Consider the following 20,204-nt stretch of genomic DNA (forward strand, 5'->3'; position numbering starts at 1 on the left):
TCCAAACAACAACAGGAAAACCCCTCCTAATCCGGTAACTGGATCCGAGAACTACAACCACATCACGAGCATTCCTCTCATCCCAACCAACCTCTACAAAATACCCAACCTCAAGGAAAAGAAGCAGAGAAAACAGAATGCACCTCCACATCGCCATCCTCGACCTCGACGTCCCCGTCCCGACCGTCTACGCCACACGAGGTCTCTACAGCTCGCAATTCACCCATCTCCTCGCTGCCGCCGCAGCACGTCTCTCCCAGTCGCAATCCTTGCCCCCGGGTAAAGAAATAACAATAAGTACCTCGTCCTACGATGTCATCGGGGGGATCTTCCCCCCGGCACATCTCCTCCAGCGCTCTCCACCAGGCGCTGGAGGGAAGGAAAGTATAGACGGCATCCTCCTAACCGGCTCCTCCACCTCAGTCTACCGCGCAGACATGCATCCCTGGATTTCCTCTCTGCAGACTTTTCTAGCTGAGGTATATGTGAATTACCCGCACATCAAACTCTTCGGCTCGTGTTTCGGGCATCAGATGCTCGCGCAGACGCTCGTGCCGGGGTGTGTGGTTGACGCTTGCCCGGGGGGTTATGAGATTGGTGTGCATGCTATTGCGCTAAAGGAGGAGTTTGTGGCGAAGCTGGGGTTTTCTTCACTATCGTCCCTGACGTCAGCACCAGTGGCAGAGAGGAAGAAGGAGATGAGGCTACAGTTTATCCATGGGGATTGGGTTGTATGTGAGGCAGGGCTGCCGGATGACTGGGTGAATCTTGGGTCAACGCCGCGGTGTCCTATCCAGGGACTGTATTGTCCCGGACGGGTGTTGACCTTTCAGGGGCACTTTGAGTTTGATGTTTTTGTGAACAGGGAGACATGCCTCGAGTTTGGGAGGAGGTGGGGGTGGGATGGGGAAATAGTAGAAAGGTATCTGAGGGTAATCGAGGCGGGTGATGGGAAGGATGATGCAGAGGTTGCGGCGGAGATGGTGGTTTGGTTCTTTGTTGGGGAGGATGTGAGAACTCCTCCTGATGGTGTTGATGATAATGAGGTGAAGATGATGGAAGGAGGAGGGCTGTTGACGCCTCCGTTGGAGTAGCTGTCCCGTCCCGGTTTTGAGGTTTAAACACAGTACACCCAGAACTGAAGTAGCAGTGATTGCGCTAGCTGGGTTGCACTTGGTCTTCGACTGACGCGGATGTTTCATACATGAAATTAACTCTCATAGATCTCTGTTGCCTGGCTTTCTGTTGGAACATGTCCCGTTGGCCGTACCTGATATTGCATGTTTGGTTCCCCGAGAAGAAGTCAAGTCCTCGAAGTATAGGATCACAATCTCTCGATAGATAATAGCAATGTGCGAAGGTTAAAAGATCTGGGGATGAGAGTTTGGCCAGAGTGTTCAGTGGGTTGATAACTAGCTGGTGAGAATTGAGACATAAAAGCATAACAGTAATTTAGTGGACCGCAAATCCCATAAGCTGCAATAGTAGTTTAAAGCTGCATCTTGAAGTCAAAAACAAACTGAAATCTACCATTCCTACTCTCATCCTCGTATCCCCAGTTGCATTATGTGCCGAAGTGCCCCAAGCGCCTTTCGTACCTGACTTTTATTCATCTCCTCCAGCGCTGCGGTCCAAGTTGGACCGGCGTCCTGTTGTACTGGAGCGAACGTAGTATCGCATTTGACTTGATTCTAGAAGGCAAGCTTAACAAGGTCTAAAAGGAATAGAAAGTTAGCGGTACTGAGCCAACACAAGCTGTTTAGGAAGTAGAGTAGCTTACCAGAAACCTCGTCGAATGAGAATTGAGACATAAAAGCATAACAGTAATAAAATGGACCGCAAAATCCCATGAGCTGCATAGTAGTCCAATCGCTGGGATCTTGAAGTCAATAACAAACTGAACAATCTACCAGTTCCGGCCATTGTCCTCTCCCTCAGTACCTTTGTCTTCGCATCCAATCCCAAGTTACATCGTCTGCCGATGTGCCCCAGTGTCCTGCTGTACTGTAGCAAACGTAGTATCGTGTCCGACGTGATTCTAGAAAGCAAGCTTAGCGGAGTCTAAAAAGTAGAAGTTAGTAATCCGCAGAGCAACACAAGCAGTTTACAAGTAGAGTAGCTTACCAGGAACCTCATCGACTCTCATGACAATTGCCTTTCCAGCAGCCCACCGCAGATATTTGACCGGCTAGAGGTCGCTTGACTTGACGATTTCACCATACTTATTGAAGGGCTCCCTGGGGTCTCCCAGGACTGCATGCAATCCGCATGAGCATAAGGCTGACCAGTACTTCGGTCATCCTTGAATGAGCCGCGTTGCAACGGGTTTGCTCGCATGAGATATGTGAAATCACATATGATAGCCTTCGCTTCTCTTCCCTGCATGGAATCTATCGTTTCAACTGAAGGCTGACTCGCCTCAGGTATCTGAGATCTCATCTTTCTCATCTCGCAAAGCGCCCTTCTGTAAAGGTTGCGTTGAGCAGAATAAGGCGTTATAACCTTGATCTCTTCATGTTTGAAACCTCCATATAGATGCTTGGCCAGCATCATGGCCAAGCCACCTTCGATATGAGCAGCATTGTACCTTGATAGCTTGACGGCTCAACCATGCACGCAGATTTCTTCAGACGGAGCACAAAATGACCACTATCAAAGGCGGCTTGACCAGGTTGAAAGACATCCCGTATCATCTTGCCCCAATCAAGATTAGCCCTGAGGGAGTTGGTCACAGGGTGAGAGCACATTCCGCCCTTGTATATCCGCCTGTTCAAGAACTGCGCAAACGTTGGTCTGAAGCGGCGCTGCTCCCTGTGTTTGATGACGGGATGCTTTGCATGAGTCAGCCGTACGACAAGGGAGGCCTCCATTTGGTGGCTGAACTCATTCCATCCCGGGTTGCTCTTTGGCAGAGAGAACAGTCGGCTGAAGTTGCCATGCGTCTCTAGCAAGCACAATGGCACCGATCTTTGCGGAGAATTTGCACTTTGTAACAGGGATCCAACAATTGAATGTGAATGTATGCCTTAATTGTAGCGTATTTCCAGGATCGAAATCCCATGCCATCATGTGCGGGAACTTCCATTGGTTTTGCTTTCAGGATTGGTAAGTCCGCGATATCTGCATGAAAACCGCCGACATCATTGCAATCTGCAGCATGAGCATGAAGGGCATTATTAGATGGAAATTCTTGTTCACAGTTACGCTCCTTAGGGTCTTCATCCGAGATGAGAAGCCCCGCTTTCGCGTCTGATCCAAAATGCTGGGAGCAGACGTTTGCCGCCAGGCTGTTATTCGTTGAAATGAGGATCTCATTGCGTCTAGCAATGTGCTGGCACACTTGCTTAAAAAGGATAACAGCACAATTTTTCTCTCCTGGTTCCCATTCACTCCGGGGTTCCTCCGTCATGCGTTGTAGATGTGACCGAAGGTCCGCGAACATGTCTGGAGACATCTTCAAAATCAACGAGACCTCAGAGAGAGCCTTTGTTCTTCCGATGGGTAGTTGCCAATCAGTGTACGCGCCATTTGTTCGGCTGCTTCGATCGGCGGAGTACTTGGCACTGGAGAGCAGTTGCGGGAGGCCATAGCACCAGTTATAATCTCCTCCACCGATATCTTCTGCGATTTGCAGCATAAGTAGCTGAACTTCAATCGACAGTCGGCCCATTCGTCAGCACCAGGTCGACGCTCGGGCTTGCTAGGAGGGTCTCGACTGCTTTGCTAATGGCAGCCGTCAAAACAGAAAACAAACGAACGGCTCAACCCCGAGGAGGGAGCAAATCACAGCCTATATGACGAAGTTAGCCCAATACTGGTATAGCCAGGAGAACGCACACCCTACTCACCCAGCGAAGAACTGGACCGTACGGCCCCAAAGCCCCACAGGAACAGGCGCAGCCATGGGCGAGCCAGACGCAGAGACGAAGGGGGGTCGGGGTGCGGGCCGGGGGCGTGGGAGCCGACGCAGGAGGGGCCCCACGCGGCAAAAGTCCCATTGCTGCTTGGGCTTTCCCGTGGGATTCGGAGAGGACATTGACCATGACCGTCTCGATATCGGCAGAATAGCCGAAGCGTACATATTCCGCTCCAGAGTAAAAAAGAGTAGATGGAAAGGAATCCAATATCACAAGGCTAAAACGATGTCTTGCAATAGAGACCTTGACCTAGGGATTGCATCCATAATCATAGTGGTATACTATTGTAACAATATGTAAGATAGAAGAATTGAGGCTCCATCAGTGGTTTATGAGGGAGGGATTGAGGTGGTAGGAGGAAGGGAAGCAGGAAGTGGGAGGCAGATGAAGCTACATATTCACATTGAAAGCTTTGGATGCTCTCTCAGTCTTTATGTAGTGAATGCATCTTATTAGAGAGGTGAATGCTTAACTCTGTCATGGAGGTTTTCCGAGAAATGTGAAGAAGGAAGAAACGATAGGTATGAAGAGAAAGAAAGGTTACATATAGGTTGCATATATTCAATGCTACTTCATTTTACACAGAAAAGCTTCCAGACCTAGCTCAGTTAGTTAGATAATCAAGTAAGAAGATATAAGTCTTCATTTCAATGAGTTCGAGCTATTCATAGCTTACCAAACAATAGGGATGAATGCCTTCATCTAATAGCTTGTTCTTAGATCTAGGCACTGCAGGCCAGAGTGGATGGATGTTTCATGACTGATAGCATTCCTTTCCTGCTGCTACAAACCAACCCACTGGCTTTACATCGTTTGCAGTAGCCTTCTATCCTACCATAGAGACAAACTGGGGCCTAATGCCATTTCCAGCGCCTTAAGGCCTAGGGTGATTCACAAGCACAAGGAGGTGAAATGGCAGCTTGAGGCGAAGAGCAAGGTTGCTGCAAAGAAGAAGTAGAGCATCTAGATTACAGCGCAGAAACATGTTTAAAAAACTCTTTGGATTGCAATAGCAATCATAATACATTATCAGGGGGTACTGAACAGCCCCCCTATTGAATTGGCATGTTAAGCAAAGGAGGAAAAAAAGAGAAAAAGGTCCGTCATGGTCTCAGAAAAAAAGGGCCATAACAAGTCCTCATAACCGCGACACCCGTGGACAACTGCTGACATGGTCATACTGTGAGCTAACGAGGCGCACGCCTAGGACTACCGAGAGACTTTCTGTCGGGGTCTCACGGTGGCTCATCTTCTCCTCCAGATAGAGGGGGGAAGCGCATTGGTAGCGTGGTGGTCTGAGTCAATGGTTGGATAAGATATTATGAGACTTAACGTGCCCAATAAACGTGTAGGATGGGTCATTAGCCGGCATCATTGTCCAGACCTCGACGGGAACGGTGAAGAGAAGGAGACTAGAACCTCGAAAAGCTCCTTCGATTGTGAACCTGGCGGATAGGACGTTGTCAAGAACATTCCGAGTCATCCACTCTTTCCATTGAGTGGACTCTGGGGGAAACTCGTCCCGGACTTTGACGCTTAGCAGCACCTGGTAAGTGTCTCGCTCGCTACTTCTTGTGACCGGCCTCGAGTGGTTGCGGTAGATGGTCACGCTTGGTGAATCCAGTTTAGGGATATGGATTGGTGAAGCTCCGATCTGATTCTGCTGCACATTGCGGAGAATTCGAGCATAGATACAAGCTAGCGTCTCGGCCTGACCCTTTAGCTGACGAAGCTCATCGATGAGAATCTGCGTGAAGGAGAAATGGACATTCGACGTCGATGCTGCATCCCAGACTAAGGCTGCCATGAACTCTGCACCGTCGTAGGCGCGTAGAGCCCCGGATCCAGCGGAGCAGCAGTCAAAAATGTAACAATTGTCGCCCGTGTAGTGTTCCAAATATTCGCGAATGTGCCACCAGCTAACCTGAGGACCTACAAGGTTTCCAGTGATCGGATCATATCGACCGCTGTTATCCGTTAGTTGAGAACTTTTTCCCAATGAAAGGCAATGACAGATGTCTTTTGATATGGGTTGAATTTGATCGCATGGTTAATTGACGTGTCTAAGTCGGCGAAAAACTGATCCAGGCGCTTTCTGGCCTGGTGTGCCTGAAACGCGGCAGGTGGCTTTGAGGTCATCATAGTCAAATGTTTGCAGCAGGGTGAAATGATAGGCAAACGATGAGAAGAGCCTTAGCATTGGCTTAGAAGCTTATTGACATCGATAGCACTCAAGAGAATCAAGAAAAAAGGAAGTAAAAAGAGGGAGTAAAGGTATGAAATGAGGCTCTAACAGAAGCGCAAGTAGGGAATCAGGAAGTGTGAGGGAGAAGAGACGTTCCATAAGATGGAGGGAAGCAGATAAAGGGTTTGGACATCTAATTCACGTCATTCAAACAGTTAGTTCTTCGAGCGTCTTCTTTGGCAACCACTCCAAATAGCTTCCTGTCCTGCATCTACAATTTATCCTCCTCCTCCTTCCTAACCTAGAGTCCCTTCAACCATACTGGGACAAGTCGTCCCGAGGATATTTCTCATGCAGAATACGAAGAACCTACAAATCATCAGCTGATATGCATGCACGCCATACTGTGCATTGTACTCATCAATCTCGCCAAAAGGAGTTTTGCAGCTCTGAAATTACTTTCATCTCTCCTAAGTCCTAACCCGATTCCATCGAGACTTTGCGGTTGGCCCGAAAAGGTGAATCCAAGAATTTGATCTGGCCCACACAAGCATCTCCGCTGATTTCATTAGAATCAAAGGCATTGTAAAAAGCAGCAACTGAAGATAACCGAACTCGAGCAACAGCAACAGCCAGAAACTGAATCTATATATATAGGCTAGTCTATCATAGTAGATCGTGAGCGATGCCAAGCCTCAAAGGCTACACACTTTACCTGAATAGGAACGCTATTTGTTGTTCAAGAGTATGGAAGATTCTCCGTGCCCCATAAGGATGACCATTTCTGGCACGGGAGAGTACCTTGCGTATGGTGAGACATCTTAATCGCTGTACATCATCAACATGAGACATCTACCGCGCTGAGCACCAGTAGGATGTGATGATTCGATAAAACTCAATCCAAATACGTTGTATCCCACGTTCTTGGCATCCCACATACTACATAGTCATAGTCCAAAACATGAAGAAACATGCAGATCCATGCCACCCTACCGCTCCCCACCAGCTAGCTCCGCTATCCTGCATGAAGACAACAACAATGTTACCTTCGCAATCGCGCCTTCATTTACACCCGGGATTCTCCCGGGTCCCGAGTATATAATTCATGACTACCCCGTGAATTGACAACTTTCGATCTTCACACTCCACTGGACAAAATGCTAGGTTATATCCCCCTGTTCGCGTCGCTGGCTTCCGCCGCGACCCTGTATGCCACCCACTACAGTGGCTCTGTTTACACCCTCTCCCTCACCCATCGCAATGGCAAGTACGATCTGTCTCTCGCGTCGGACATGACCACCTGCGGCGGCATGCCGAGTTGGTTGACCCTGGACTGCGACACGAGCACGAGCACTCTCTACTGCACAGGACGCACACTCTACTGCTCCGACGAGACAGGCGACGCGACCACAAATGGTACTCTGACCTCTTACGCCGTCGGCAAAGATGGATCGCTCACGCAGCTCGCAAAGGTGGTTGACGTTGGCGGTGGCGTCCACAGCGTCGTGTACGAAGGAGACGGCGGCGCAAAGTACATCGCCATTGCGCATTAGTAAGTCGCAAATTCCCACAATAATGCGTGACAAATCTGACAGCAGAGAAGCTCCGGTTCGGCGGTATCGACCTTTGCCCTCCCCCTCGAATCTGGGGACGAACCACTGCAGATCCTGCGCTACCAGACACCACCTGGCCCCCTTCCCCAGCAGGACTCCTCCCATCCCCACCAGATCATCCTCGACCCTACAGGCTCGTTCATCCTCGTCCCTGACCTAGGCACTGATCAGGTTCGCGTATACGCAATTGACAAGCAATCGGGCCGACTAAACACCTGCCCCAGCCTCAACTACACCCCCGGCAGTGGACCGCGGCATGGCCTTTTCTGGTCTTCTCACCACTCGCATCGCGATGGTCTGCGCATCCAGAAAAATGCCGCCAAAACCGCGCCACAGACAATGCTGTACACGGTCAGTGAATTGAGCCGCCACTTTCACGCTTTCGCCGTCTCGTACCTCCCCTCGGGCTGTCTCGGCTTCCGCGAGTCTCAGAACTTCGTGCCATACCCAGGCGGGGAAATCACCGAGGGCGCATCGGTGGCCGAGCTGCAGCAAGCCGGATCAAACTTGTATGCCTCGATCCGCAGCGACCATGCCTTCTCCGGCAATGACTCATTGGCCACCCTCAACCGCTCTCAGAACGGCACCGTGACTTTTCAGGAACTCACCTCTTCCTATGGCCTGGTTCCCCGTACCTTTGTCATCAACAAGGCCGGCACCCTGGTCGCTATCGGGGACCAGTCCTCTTCCAACGTTGCCATTGTCTCCCGGGATACGGCGAGTGGAAAGCTGGGTGACCTGGTCGCTAACATCCAGGTTGGAGAGCCCGGAAAGCCTGGGACTTCAACAGGCCTGAGCAGCGTCATCTGGGCAGAGTAATTCGAAATTTGCAGTATCTCAATACCTTGCTGGATTCACAATATGAAGCGACAGCATAGGCGCACGCCAATGGAAATCTTCATGCATTGCTGCCAAAAGACTAATAAGATGCAATGAACCAAACCCATCCAAACCAGTATAACCAGTGTATCTTAATCCAGAAAAAGAGAAAATCCAAAATGCCCCCGTCATATATCCGTCCAACATAATCATAAAATAAATGACAAAAGCCCAGCTTTTTAATTCATCCACGTTTTCAACATTCATAAATATCGAGTCTCATCAACCCTATGTTGCCAGTACATACCACAGAGTAGCGGTTTGATTGATGGGAGTATCTCGTTGGCAGGTCATACCTTGCCAAATGTCATGTATAGCCAAGGCATTGAAACCATGAACCCATTTACAGTTGATAACGCCCTGTGTCTGCACATTTCAGTCATGTCGCGCGGGATTTCAATGATCATGATCCCAAAACATTAATCGTTATCCATTAGACAGAGTAAAGATTGCGGCCAAATGAGTGTAATCGTCCTGACTGATGCTTACAGTCAAACGGGAGCGAGCCTTTTCTTCATCTGATTTCGATTTGGAATGCTTTCCATTTGCCCCCGACGGTCCGACACCGTGGACATCCACGCGGACTCGGGTAGCTGGTAGGGCCGTACCCGGCGCTGTTGCTAGTCACTGCGCTGCCGGGACTGGAGGTCACGTTCTTGAACGAGACGGGAGGACTGCTAACGAACATTCCCACACACTCCCGGCATACGCCGCAGATGCACTCGGTGCACGCATAACATTCGTTCAGGGGCCACGGCCGCTTGCAGCTCGCGCAGTATATCTGAATTTCCTTGTTTCGGAATGACGCGGGGGTTGGGTTCGAGAACCGGTGGTGCTGGCGCTGCGACGCAGAAGGTGGGAATAAATTCAGAACTGGGCTGGAGTCTGAGTTCGCAGAGGTGCCCATGTTTCTTCCGAAACTGAAATTTTTACCCGATGTTGTGGACGCCGAATCGATAGAGGATTCAATAGAAGGGAAAGGCTCGAGATCACCATCCCGGCTGCGAGTCTCAAAAGGCGGCGGTGTGAGGGATTTGTGTAAAGGCGAAGCCGCGTAAGAGTGAGGCGGGAATGGGCGATGCGATGCAGGTGGAGGCAGACTTCCAGACTGAAAAGCAGGTGGTAACGACGAACGATTCTGAGCGGGAGCCGACGTTATGTTAGAAATCAGAGGGGGAATGGTCGGCGAACGACCGATCTAATCCAGTCAGCCATGAACTAACGTCTGTGAAGAACAGCCAAAAAGCGCATGACTCACATCCGAGTTTTGCTCATCATCTGCTTCAGTGGCCGAGGTGGCCGCTTCAATCAGGTCCTCCCACCGCTTGCCTTGCGCCCAAGCCGCCGTTTGAGGCTCAGCCGAAAGTGCCTTGCGATCCCCTAGGCTAGGACGTCGTCCATATTCTTTCGACCTTGTCCGGTCATGCTTTAGCTTGCGAGAGATAGAAGACTTGCGTGGACGGGGTAGCTTGTCTCGTCGCTGGATAGGAGGTAGTGTCGATGAGCGACCGGGGGGAGAGTGGTTGAGAATAGAAGGAAGCAGTTCTCGTGGACGGGGCGACGAAAATGGAGGTAGCGATTCTTGCTTGAAGTGGTCACGCAGGGATGGCAGTTCGATTGATGATCGCATGCGGTCTCGACCAATGTCGTTATCTGAGTGAACCTCCTGTGACTTGTCAGCCAAAATCATTCTGTCTCGATGTGCTATCCATACCATATCAGTATCCCAGTCCGACGCTAAACGGTGATGGTGCAATTGAGCCAATGCGACAGCGGCTGTTGCAGCTGCAGGATGAGCTTCATCGATGCCACGGGGGGTTGCGGGCGAGCTGGCATCCGCAACGTAAATATCTCGGTCTGCTGTGGCTCAGGGTCAGAGCTGGCGCTCCTTGAATCTAGCTGGTCAAACAACTGAATGAACCCACCATTATGTCTTCGAGATGGAGCTTGGTTCGGAGGGGATATATGAGCACGCTGATCCGGAGGCGTGGTGACCATCAAGAGAAAGCTTTCTTCGGTAGCCGGGAGCTTCGGAATGTAGTGGTTGGGATGGGCTCGTCGAATATGCTCCTGCATGGAGCGATACCGTTTTTCCTATACACATACTGTCAGATATTAATCCTGCAGACGTTGTTTTTTGACTAAATATCCTGTCTCGAATCGTTGTTGAAGGAGCTGGATAGCCACTGAAAGTGGGGCTCCAAACTGATAGCTGGACGGGCGGGGGAAGGAGCACGGTAATCGAAGAAACCACCAAGGAGAACTCACACCCAGGCATCTTTTGCGGCAATTGGAGCCATCATTATTCTTCAATGGACAGACGACCTCATTATTGGCGTCAGTGACAGAGAAGGAGCCGGTCAGGGACGCTCGGGGCGGCATTGTCTGCATGAAACCGTGAGGGCGGCGGGGTTGGAGGGAGATGCAAGCCAGCCAGCAAACAAGCAAGCCGTTCGATGTCAATCAGTCAATCAAGCAACGCAAAAAAGATTCAAGCTAAAAGAGCCGAACGTCGCAATACATGCTCCGATAAAGGCTGAAAATTCTTTAGAATGATTCTAGGTAAAAACTCCCATGCGACTGATTGAGCGACTGTCAAAGTATCGAGAGTGGAAAGGAAATTGAGGCAAAAGGTTGGAAGTGTGGTAAATGGATACGTGAGCAGGTAATATGGAAGAACAAGGAGCCACGACTGGCTAGCTTGTAAGTACTCAAATAGGATAGCTAGCAAATAAGAATAGTAATAGAAGCTCTGTCGTGGTCGGTATATAGATAGCAGTTAAGAGCAGCGGTAGATGGTGGTAAATGTGGTTAGTTCGGGAAGATAATCGTGATAGGAAGGATAGGTAAGGGGGGTCAGCTCGAGTAGGAAAAAGTATGGATAAAGCTGCAACGTATCGTAAATGAAATACACAGCCAGACAGGTTCGGTACAGATGGAGAATGCCAATAGCGGGCAGAATATCGGCGGGTTGTTCCAGAGGTCAAGAGGGGACGAAAGAAAGCCGGTAGAGCTGCGGAGGGGAAAAGGGTGGGTGGAATGGAACGAAAAAACTGGATAAATCCCTAGGTTTTTAGGTAGTAATATTGTGGAAGTGTAATGATGATGATTGGGGGCCGAAGAAGCCCGGAAGAGGCACCGTGTGGGCTTCAAGCTCAAGGTCGAGAGCAATATACCAACGATGATAATAATGTCCCTCTTTATCGCTCGTGCAGATATGATGGTAGTGACGATGTTGATGATAATCGATAACGATAACAGACGTTGTAGTCTTCAGGTAGATATTGGGGAACCTCAGGAATCTTTCTTTGAGATGAATCCGGTGGCACCGTGTCCAGTCTAATGGTCCAAGGATGGCAAATCGTTCCGTGGGACATCGAGATCATTACACTGGCCATTCCCTACCTTAGTATCCGATATGGTTATTATTGTAAGGGTAGACATTTACACATGGTAGTATCAAAAGAGGTAGCTACAAGCTAGCACTGTTGCACTTGCAGCAGTTCCTACCTTATGCCGGAGCTGACCAGCTCGTCCCTACTGTAATTTTTTGAGGGGAGGAAAAAAATCACTAGTGTAAAAAGTTCAAGTGTCACACAAATGATAGCCAATGGCATTTGACTGATCAGGCAAGCTAATGCCCGAGTTCGAGGGTCAAGGAAGGCCTCTCCGTGGTGCCGAATTAAAATGGTGCCTATCGATAAAGGAAACGTGGGACAGCGCGATACCCGCAGCGCAGACATGGATGTCCTCATTACACAACAGCATTTTTCGGCTGAACCGAAAGACTTAAGGGGAATCAGAATTTTCAAAGACCACTATCAGCTTGAGAGGAATCCACGAGTATGAAGATATGTGCCGATCTCTCTCGTCAGACAGAATGTACCCCTTACAGCAAGTGGCATTACTGTCAGTCGAGTGTCCAGTGACCATCCAGATGGATAAGGCATTACCGTACTGTATAGTAAACAAAGGAGGGGTTCTGGCAGACTGGGTATTCGGCTCCAACACAGGGTTTGTTTACAGAAAGTTTTCAGGTTTTCTTTTTTTTTCCCATCTTGCTTACTCTTCAACTACCTTTTATCAAGGAGAACTCCTGATAAAATATGTGTAATGCTGAACTTCCTTGACTGATTCGTCGGTCTGTTGGAGCTGTTGAAGGTTGAGGTCAAAGAGCCGGTATTACCAATACGTGTATTGCCGCAAACCATTCAGTTTTCAAATTCGAATGACCAGCACTTCGGGAAACCCGGTGGAACCCCGCCCCTCTTGAGGTTTGGGACAGCTGCGCAGCACAAATTTCAGCTGGGCCTTTACCTTTGAGAAGAGCTGATTTCTATGGTGAGATCAACTCCCTCTTCTTTTATGCCTTGAGAGTATGAAAGATGCCCGTTTATCTGGAGACCAGGTACAAGAACACAAAGAATGGAACGTTATATGAGTAGGCCTCATGCGACCTCTCTAGAATCTTTGTTACTTTTCTAGCACCTCCTCCTTTGGGACTCCATACGTGCATAGCTCTCCCCAGCTCCGGGTTGGAGCTTTCATTGCAGAGCTCCAGCTCCAGTCCAGCTGCCCCTAATCTTACATTAGTAAGCCTCTATTTGAGCAGCTAAACCTCACCGGGCTAGTCAATGGCAAAATTCCATCTTAGTGGTACGCCACTCCAGTCTTTATTCCGTTCCAAGGTGGGGCACCGGCCTTCTCGACGCAGGCGAAGTGAGATACAGAAAATTAGATACAGAAAATTTTTATCAGAACAGTGGCAACTGGAAGCGAAAATTGAGCATGCGGCTGATTCCATACTTAAGGAACAAAGACTAGGAAAAACACGCACTTAAAAGAAGGGGCTTCTCACTCTGTATGGCTGATTTTGAGCGAACCTCGGAAGCACTCGCTCCTCCAGTCTGGTGGCTGGGGTGGACTGGAGAGGGGCGTCGATGCCCAATTCGTCCTTGAGCGAAATTTCAGTTGCCGTATGTTCCCGTTACTTCTGGTCCTACGTACTATGTAGGCTATGGTTTACTTTTCGGTGGTTTACAAATTACGACGATGGAGTACTTCGCTTAGGGAACCAGGCTTGTTCACGGTTCTAATATTATCTAGAAGAACGGGTGCAGTTTCTAGTTCCAATCAGGTGCATATGTACCCCTCAGCAAGGGTGTTTTCTATTGTTCTTAGTCTCAGCCAACAACCTACATGGCTGAGGACCGGAGGTACCTTACCTACTCCATAGTGCGGTGCACAATAAAAGTTGAGGTAGACTGATATCTACCTAAACCTAGGAAGTCAGGTAAGCGACCGGATGTCAAGAAATTCTTAATAGAAGGTAAGGGAACAGATGTGATGTGGTCTACAGGTATATATCTGATGCAAGCCTTGTTGAATCACTAGGTCCAGGTCGAGGATGGGCCGGTTATCCGATGGCAATAATGCTGCGGAGCAAAGGCAGGTCACCGGTGACACAGTTATGCAGCCTGAAGCTCTTTTTAGCTTGCCTACCTAGCTTGTCGGTCTCAATTCTATCCCCAACTCTCAACAATACGTGAGTAGATGATCTCGGTAGCCTCTTATAGAATATACATCGCTCTGTCACTTTGAGATTTAGACCTCTCGGGTTGTTCTTTAATACTTCGCTGAACCAGCTCCAGCCTCCAGGTCCGACAATCCTGGCCATGCATAATAATGATTACTGCGCGACACCTACCGCCTTCGGCCAGTACCTATTCTCTGGGTACCTCACACTAAGATAAGACTGGAACTAGCCCAATTGCCGCTTTTGATGAGATGCAGCAAGCCAAAGTATTGTGATTGGATCATATTTGCTTTCTGAGGACGGACGGAATTTACCCAATCTTGCACCTTTCCGGTCAGCATAAGGGGAATCTTTTACCAGGTCACGATGATCGAGCGGCAGCTCCTGAGTAGTAGTAGCTGAATTGAAGGAAGCTATGCTAGATGACAACCTTGAACCTGTTGGACGTGCTTATAGTTCTCCACAATCCACATGTCTATATCCGCCCTGCCCCGCTGCAATCTTCTTCGCATGAGGTCATCACCGACTTGCGAAGATATTATCTCTCCCAATAATAGCTCTGTGCTCTTGAGGAATTCTCCTAATGAGCCTATCCGATGTCTGAGGAGAAGGCGTACAATGTTAGAGGAAACAGTTGGCCTCTAGGCTATGGAAGGGCCGGATACAGTCCGAGGTCAATGCACAATGGTGCAGTATGCATTAAACTGTACAAAGTGACAAAATTCATTTCGACTCGACTGGATGATGCGTGATGAAACATCTCGAGTACAGAAGTAGTAACGGTCAGTGTCATTGTCAACCATCAGTCTATCAATCTCAAAGAGACAATTTCGAACCCACTTCGGATCTCGCAAATCCCCCGGATCTCCAGATACAACCGAACATGACAACATGATTTTAATCGACATTCCTTGAAAGGCAGTAATGATACTGAAGCTTAAATCTTTTTCCGGCCGGAGTCTGACTCGAAGCGATGCAGAATAAGTTGCATTTCTCTACGCACTTACCGAGCTCACTGTTTCAACCAAAGGAGGATGTCCGATGCCCCATGGGGTGGTGGGTCTCTTTATCCGATGGCGCCTGAGGCCCAGCCGATACGCCTCCTCTATATCCGACTCACGAGTCCACGCAAGTCAAAAAAGCCCTTAAAACCGTGAAGGGTCAGCGCTGAATGATCGGTTTATGGTTGAAATGTCTGCCATGCATGTAGTCACTCCTCTCCTTAAAGCGACATTTTCAACAGACTCTCGCCATTTCACATAATCTATTCATCAGTAGCTCGCGATTCGGATAAGACGCGGAAATGACCCCTAAGAAGAACTTCCACGTTGCCGTTGTTGGCGGTGGGATTGCCGGCGTGACTCTGGCCATCGCACTCTACCACCGTCAAGTCCCGGTGACGATCTACGAGCAAGCCCCTGCATTCGGCGAGGTCGGCGCAGGCGTCTCCTTCAGTCCGAATGCAGTGGAGGCCATGAAAGTCTGCCACCGGGGCATCTACGAGGCTTTCGAGAAAGTCTGCACGCGGAACCTATGGCCCTCAAAACAGAAAGTCTGGTTCGACTATCTGGACGGCTACAACAAAGGCACCTCGACGACTGCGAAGAACTCGAGCCGACAGGAAATTGCATTCACCATCTCCAACAGCCTCGGCCAGACCGGTGTCCACCGCGCGCATTTCCTGGACGAGTTGATCAAGCTGGTCCCGCGCGAGATCTCGCGGTTCAATAAGCGCCTAGAGCATATCACCGAGCGTGCAGATGGCAAGCTCGTCATGAAGTTCGCGGATGGATCCGAGGATGTAACGGATGTGGTGATCGGCTGCGATGGGATCAAATCCCAGGTGCGGCGCATCCTCGTGGGCGATGGCCATCCGTCTGCGAACCCGTCGTATACACACAAGTATGCGTATCGGGGCCTGGTGCCCATGGAAAAGGCTATTGAGGCTGTTGGGGAGGAACTGGCATCTAACTCGTGCATGCATGTCCGTGTCTCATCCTCTATTCTTATTTATCTGTTAGCTGACTGACTTCCAGATGGGCCCCGGCGGCCATGTATTGACGTTCCCGGTCAACCAAGGCAAGACTCTCAACATTGTTGCCTTTCACACCTCGCCAGACAAATGGACCGACTACCCCCGACTGACGAGGCAGGGTACTCGCGAGGAAGCTCTCCGGGATTTTGCAGGCTACGGGCCAAACGTCATCAACCTTCTGAAACTGACTGAGGAAAAGCTCAGTGTGGTATGTTGACCTTACTGGAGTTTCATCGCAGTGCTAACCCAGCCAGTGGGCAATTTTCGATCTAGGCGACCACCCCGTCCCTACCTTCTACAAAGGCCGCATCTGTATCTCCGGTGACGCTGCGCACGCGACATCCCCGCACCACGGTGCTGGAGCCGGATTCTGCATCGAGGATACCGCCGTGCTGGCTACACTGCTGGAGGACGAACGGGTGCAGTCTCACAAGGACCTCGAAGCTGTCCTTGCTGCTTACGATATCAGCCGCCGTGAGCGGTCTCAGTGGCTGGTGCAGAGCAGCAGGTTTATCGGGAACAGCTACGAGTGGTTGGTTGAGGGTGTTGGCGATGACTTCAAGAAGATTGAAGAGGCGATCAATCACCGGAATGGTATCATTGCTAACGCAGATATTCCCAAGATGTGCCAGGAGGCGAGGGAGCAATTGGGCAAGAGATTGTCCAAGTCGCGGAGGGGGTTCTTATAGTCTCACTAACGGGGTATCATTGTCGCTTTCGTATATATACATTGCAGTTGATCAGAATATGATTCATCAAGTTGTGAATATGTACAATGTGTATAGTTGGATCTCCTTCGGTCCTTGCCGACTCCCCGGTTCCAAGTGAGGCCATAGCGTCTCGTCATGCCTTTCTCTTTTCGTATATACTATATGCATTTGAATCTTTTGTCGGTTGACTTCCGCTTCCATATAAGGCTATGCGCCTCGTCATGCCTCTCCTCATTTTCGGCGTCCTCTGAGTCCAAGTCGACAGTATACTGCTGTTGATCCTTCTATCCCTGGCAGCAGCATTATGGAGAATCGCGCATTATCTATGTCGAGACATATCAGTCTATCATTCCTTGGTAGCCAGTCAAACCTGACATCACACCAGAAACATACCATCGCTCCGGGCATCAGTCTCCAATCAAGCCTTATTTCTCCCCGGACAGAGTCTCAGACACAGCCGTATCCGTCTCACACGGCATGACCGACCCAGCCCCATCCCTTACCCAAAACGAAGCAATCCACGCCCAAACATAGGGGAACGGGTTCAGTAGCGCCTCAGCCGGACTATACACAAGACCAGGGTCGTGGGAGAGCATATCGCCAGATCTCCGTCTGCATTTGCAGTTGCTCAAAACTTCAGAGCTCATAAGAGAATGCCCACGAGAGAAGAAATCATTTTGACACTTTAAGGCTCCCTCCGTGTAGCCCGTTCTTATGGTATCTTCTGTTGGGAAAGAGTGAAACCGTGAACAAACAGTACAAAAGATGTATACAGCAATTGGGGGAGGTGATTGGTGGCCGGAAAAAGTGGTGACGTCAGATGTAATGTTTTGACTGTTTGTTTGGTGTTTGGTGTGTTTGATTTGTTTGACTTGGCCAGAGATGGTTGTTTTCTCCGATAGTACTCCGTAAGGGAATCACTTTACTACTGTTGAGGGCTACTCCACTACTAATAATAGCAAGAAGTGACTGGATTCCTATTATGGTATGAAGCGTCTATGCTCAAAACATCCTGCATAGTTCCACCAGATCATCCAGCATCGATCCTAAAGGGCAAATGACAGTCGAAAGGGAACCAGTCTGCTACATTTGATCCAACCTTATGTCCAAACCGACAAGGCTAATCGCCAGACCAATGAGCACGCTAGAGCATTTCTCTGTATGGCAGGAGACGACCGTCCAAATGGCTGAGCAGCGCGTACGCAATGGCGCGATGATCCTCGTCCGAGACAGTGGTGTAGAGCTCCGCAAAGGTGCTGAACTTGAGCTTCAGTGTGAATCCTCTGTTCTGCTCGCCCAAACGATGAATAAAATCAAGGACTGGCTGGGCATGCAAGACACCAATGCCGACCAAGTGGAGGTAGCGGAGCTTGGGCGCGACGATGTAGTGCCAGATTTCGTCGAGGACCGGAGTCACGTACAGACCCAGCCAGGTGAGGTCGGGGAAGCTGGAGGTAAGAGTTCTAATGTCGGGCAACGTGAGCTGGGACGACATTCTGCGGAGATTTAGTTTGCGGAGCTTCTTTAAAGGGAACAGGCACCACATGAATAGACTCTTGTCGCTCGTCATCTCTGTGTTCAGGGTGAGCTCCTGCATGTTTCGCTGACGCGAGATACCGCGGTAGAAGGCGTCGATGATCCTGGGATCATCCTCGTAATTTTGCTGGACGATGAGAACTTCCAAAGAGGCGATGCCGTGTTTGAGGGCATTCGCTAGCATCAACAGTTCGTCATGGTAAAGCCAAGTCTCGATCCGACGCAAGTTTCGGCAAGCACCGAGCCACTTTCCGAACGGCTGAGCTAGCTCAACGCGTTTCTCGTAACCGAGGAAAAAGTTGATGGCTTCAAGGGACTGCAAGGGATTCGATTTCATGAGTTCGGTCACCAGCTCCGACCGGAACTTGGGCAATCTCAACACACGCATGGATTGGGAATGAGCAATCAGGCCCTTGACCATGGAAGGCTTGAAGTGCGAATCACGAGAGATCTCGAACCGTTCCAAGGTATTGCGCCGTAGAGCCATGAGGAAATCTCCAGCCGACGTCTCTTCCTCTTCTGTCTCACTGTCGGAGTCATCGTAAACAAACCTGGCACTACTAATGGTGAATTCCATCCATTCCCACACCATCAGGTTCTTGAACCGGGGGCAATGGCGTGCGATGCTACGCGCATTGTCCACATGCAGATGCTTTCCCATATTGTACCACAGAGTCTCGAGACGGATCAGACGAGGGGCCCACCAGTCGAGAACGGACGAAGAAACTCCAAGATAACGATCTCTTTCCTCCTCATTGTCCCAGGTGTCCGGGCAACTATCACAGACCAACCTGGTGATTCCAGAGTTTACACCTAAAATGACTTGGGTCGATCAGCACCCACGGTCACGTCGACTGTCATCGAACACTTACCCCAACCGACGGCAGCACAGATGTTGCAATAATTTTCGAGACAAATGATTTTGAGCTCGAACGCGAAGCGACCATACCGCAACTTGCTACTCCAATATTAGCAGCGATCGCTTGAGCAAGACGAGCATAAGCCACTTACTCGGCAAAGTCTTTATCGAGATGAATCAAAAGCGCGAGATCGCACAAGTCGAGCGTCTGAAGCAATGCGGCGTAGGGGAGATAAGTCTCGAAGGTGAAAGCAGATACGATCAAAGTCCACCAAAAATTGGCCCACGTAAGTGGTCTTATGGACTATGTCTCTGTCAGCATACGACTCAGCTATCCTGCTACTATGCATCTTACAATCCTGGAGTGTTCGTATGCAGACGCTCTGTGGACACCCGGGAAGAGGGCCTCAGCGCTATTCCTGTTAGCAACCGCGGATAATCTCCTATCTTGATGCAAGCACCTACCGGTACAAAGCACGAAGAGCGGATCTGGACCACTGGCGATTGACGAGCGCACACTGCAAGAGGGTATAGAAGTCTTCGGGATCAACATGAGACATGATCATGTCCACGACCTCAGAGGGAAAGTAAACCATCTTGGTAATCTCTATCCTTTTCTTGTCTCAGGGGGAAGAGATATCCAAGCGTCTGATCTCCAAGTGGCTAGAAGACGAAAGGCAGAACCATCCAAGAAGTAAGGTAGAGGTGTTGTATTTCAGCTGTGTTTGTGTCTGGCTTCTCTCTTTGCAGAGAAAAGAATTTTGAATAAAGCAGGATACATTTCTCTTGATCGTGTGCCCTTTCACTGCGTCGATTAGTCGTCGTAGGGTCAGGGCTGGGCGATTAGTCGTCAGCCGATGGTGCATTCTGCGGTGCATGCCGGAAGATTCTGTACAGCTTTTTCTTCAACGTTTGGGTTGAAGGTATACAGTCA

The 20,204-nt window shown here is 49.7% G+C and overlaps 7 protein-coding genes across 7 annotated transcripts, besides 1 other annotated feature; 3 read left to right on the top strand and 4 right to left on the bottom strand.

Annotated features, from left to right (window-relative positions):
- Positions 1-137: 137 nt before the first annotated feature.
- Positions 138-1,094, top strand: NFIA_081970 (type 1 glutamine amidotransferase; the record flags this gene model as incomplete). The annotated part of the gene is made up of 1 exon (XM_001260146.1): positions 138-1,094. The coding sequence occupies one exon, from the start codon at positions 138-140 to the stop codon at positions 1,092-1,094; it is 957 nt and encodes a 318-aa protein (XP_001260147.1).
- Positions 1,095-2,944: 1,850 nt separating this feature from the next.
- Positions 2,945-3,637, bottom strand: NFIA_081980 (uncharacterized protein; the record flags this gene model as incomplete). Its single annotated transcript, XM_001260147.1, has 1 exon — positions 2,945-3,637. One exon carries the CDS (start codon positions 3,635-3,637, stop codon positions 2,945-2,947), a length of 693 nt encoding a protein of 230 aa, XP_001260148.1.
- A 1,580-nt stretch (positions 3,638-5,217) lies between these two features.
- Positions 5,218-6,059, bottom strand: NFIA_081990 (uncharacterized protein; the record flags this gene model as incomplete). Its single annotated transcript, XM_001260148.1, has 2 exons — positions 5,218-5,884; positions 5,977-6,059. 2 exons carry the CDS (start codon positions 6,057-6,059, stop codon positions 5,218-5,220), a joined length of 750 nt encoding a protein of 249 aa, XP_001260149.1.
- A 1,200-nt stretch (positions 6,060-7,259) lies between these two features.
- On the top strand, positions 7,260-8,534 carry NFIA_082000 (lactonase family protein; the record flags this gene model as incomplete). The annotated part of the gene is made up of 2 exons (XM_001260149.1): positions 7,260-7,654; positions 7,706-8,534. 2 exons carry the CDS (start codon positions 7,260-7,262, stop codon positions 8,532-8,534), a joined length of 1,224 nt encoding a protein of 407 aa, XP_001260150.1.
- A 574-nt stretch (positions 8,535-9,108) lies between these two features.
- rfeD (putative transcription factor RfeD) lies at positions 9,109-10,670 on the bottom strand (the record flags this gene model as incomplete). The annotated part of the gene is made up of 4 exons (XM_001260150.1): positions 9,109-9,792; positions 9,853-10,260; positions 10,309-10,454; positions 10,520-10,670. The coding sequence occupies 4 exons, from the start codon at positions 10,668-10,670 to the stop codon at positions 9,109-9,111; spliced, it is 1,389 nt and encodes a 462-aa protein (XP_001260151.1).
- Positions 10,671-13,316: 2,646 nt separating this feature from the next.
- Positions 13,317-13,343: a microsatellite.
- Positions 13,344-15,433: 2,090 nt separating this feature from the next.
- NFIA_082020 (FAD-dependent oxidoreductase) lies at positions 15,434-16,854 on the top strand (the record flags this gene model as incomplete). Its single annotated transcript, XM_001260151.1, has 3 exons — positions 15,434-16,114; positions 16,167-16,373; positions 16,420-16,854. The coding sequence occupies 3 exons, from the start codon at positions 15,434-15,436 to the stop codon at positions 16,852-16,854; spliced, it is 1,323 nt and encodes a 440-aa protein (XP_001260152.1).
- Positions 16,855-18,019: 1,165 nt separating this feature from the next.
- Positions 18,020-19,866, bottom strand: NFIA_082030 (uncharacterized protein; the record flags this gene model as incomplete). The annotated part of the gene is made up of 3 exons (XM_001260152.1): positions 18,020-19,202; positions 19,423-19,566; positions 19,736-19,866. The coding sequence occupies 3 exons, from the start codon at positions 19,864-19,866 to the stop codon at positions 18,020-18,022; spliced, it is 1,458 nt and encodes a 485-aa protein (XP_001260153.1).
- Positions 19,867-20,204: the final 338 nt, after the last annotated feature.

This window comes from Aspergillus fischeri, genomic scaffold (assembly GCF_000149645.3).
Source record: "Aspergillus fischeri NRRL 181 1099437636264 genomic scaffold, whole genome shotgun sequence".
Taxonomy (NCBI): domain Eukaryota; kingdom Fungi; phylum Ascomycota; class Eurotiomycetes; order Eurotiales; family Aspergillaceae; genus Aspergillus; species Aspergillus fischeri.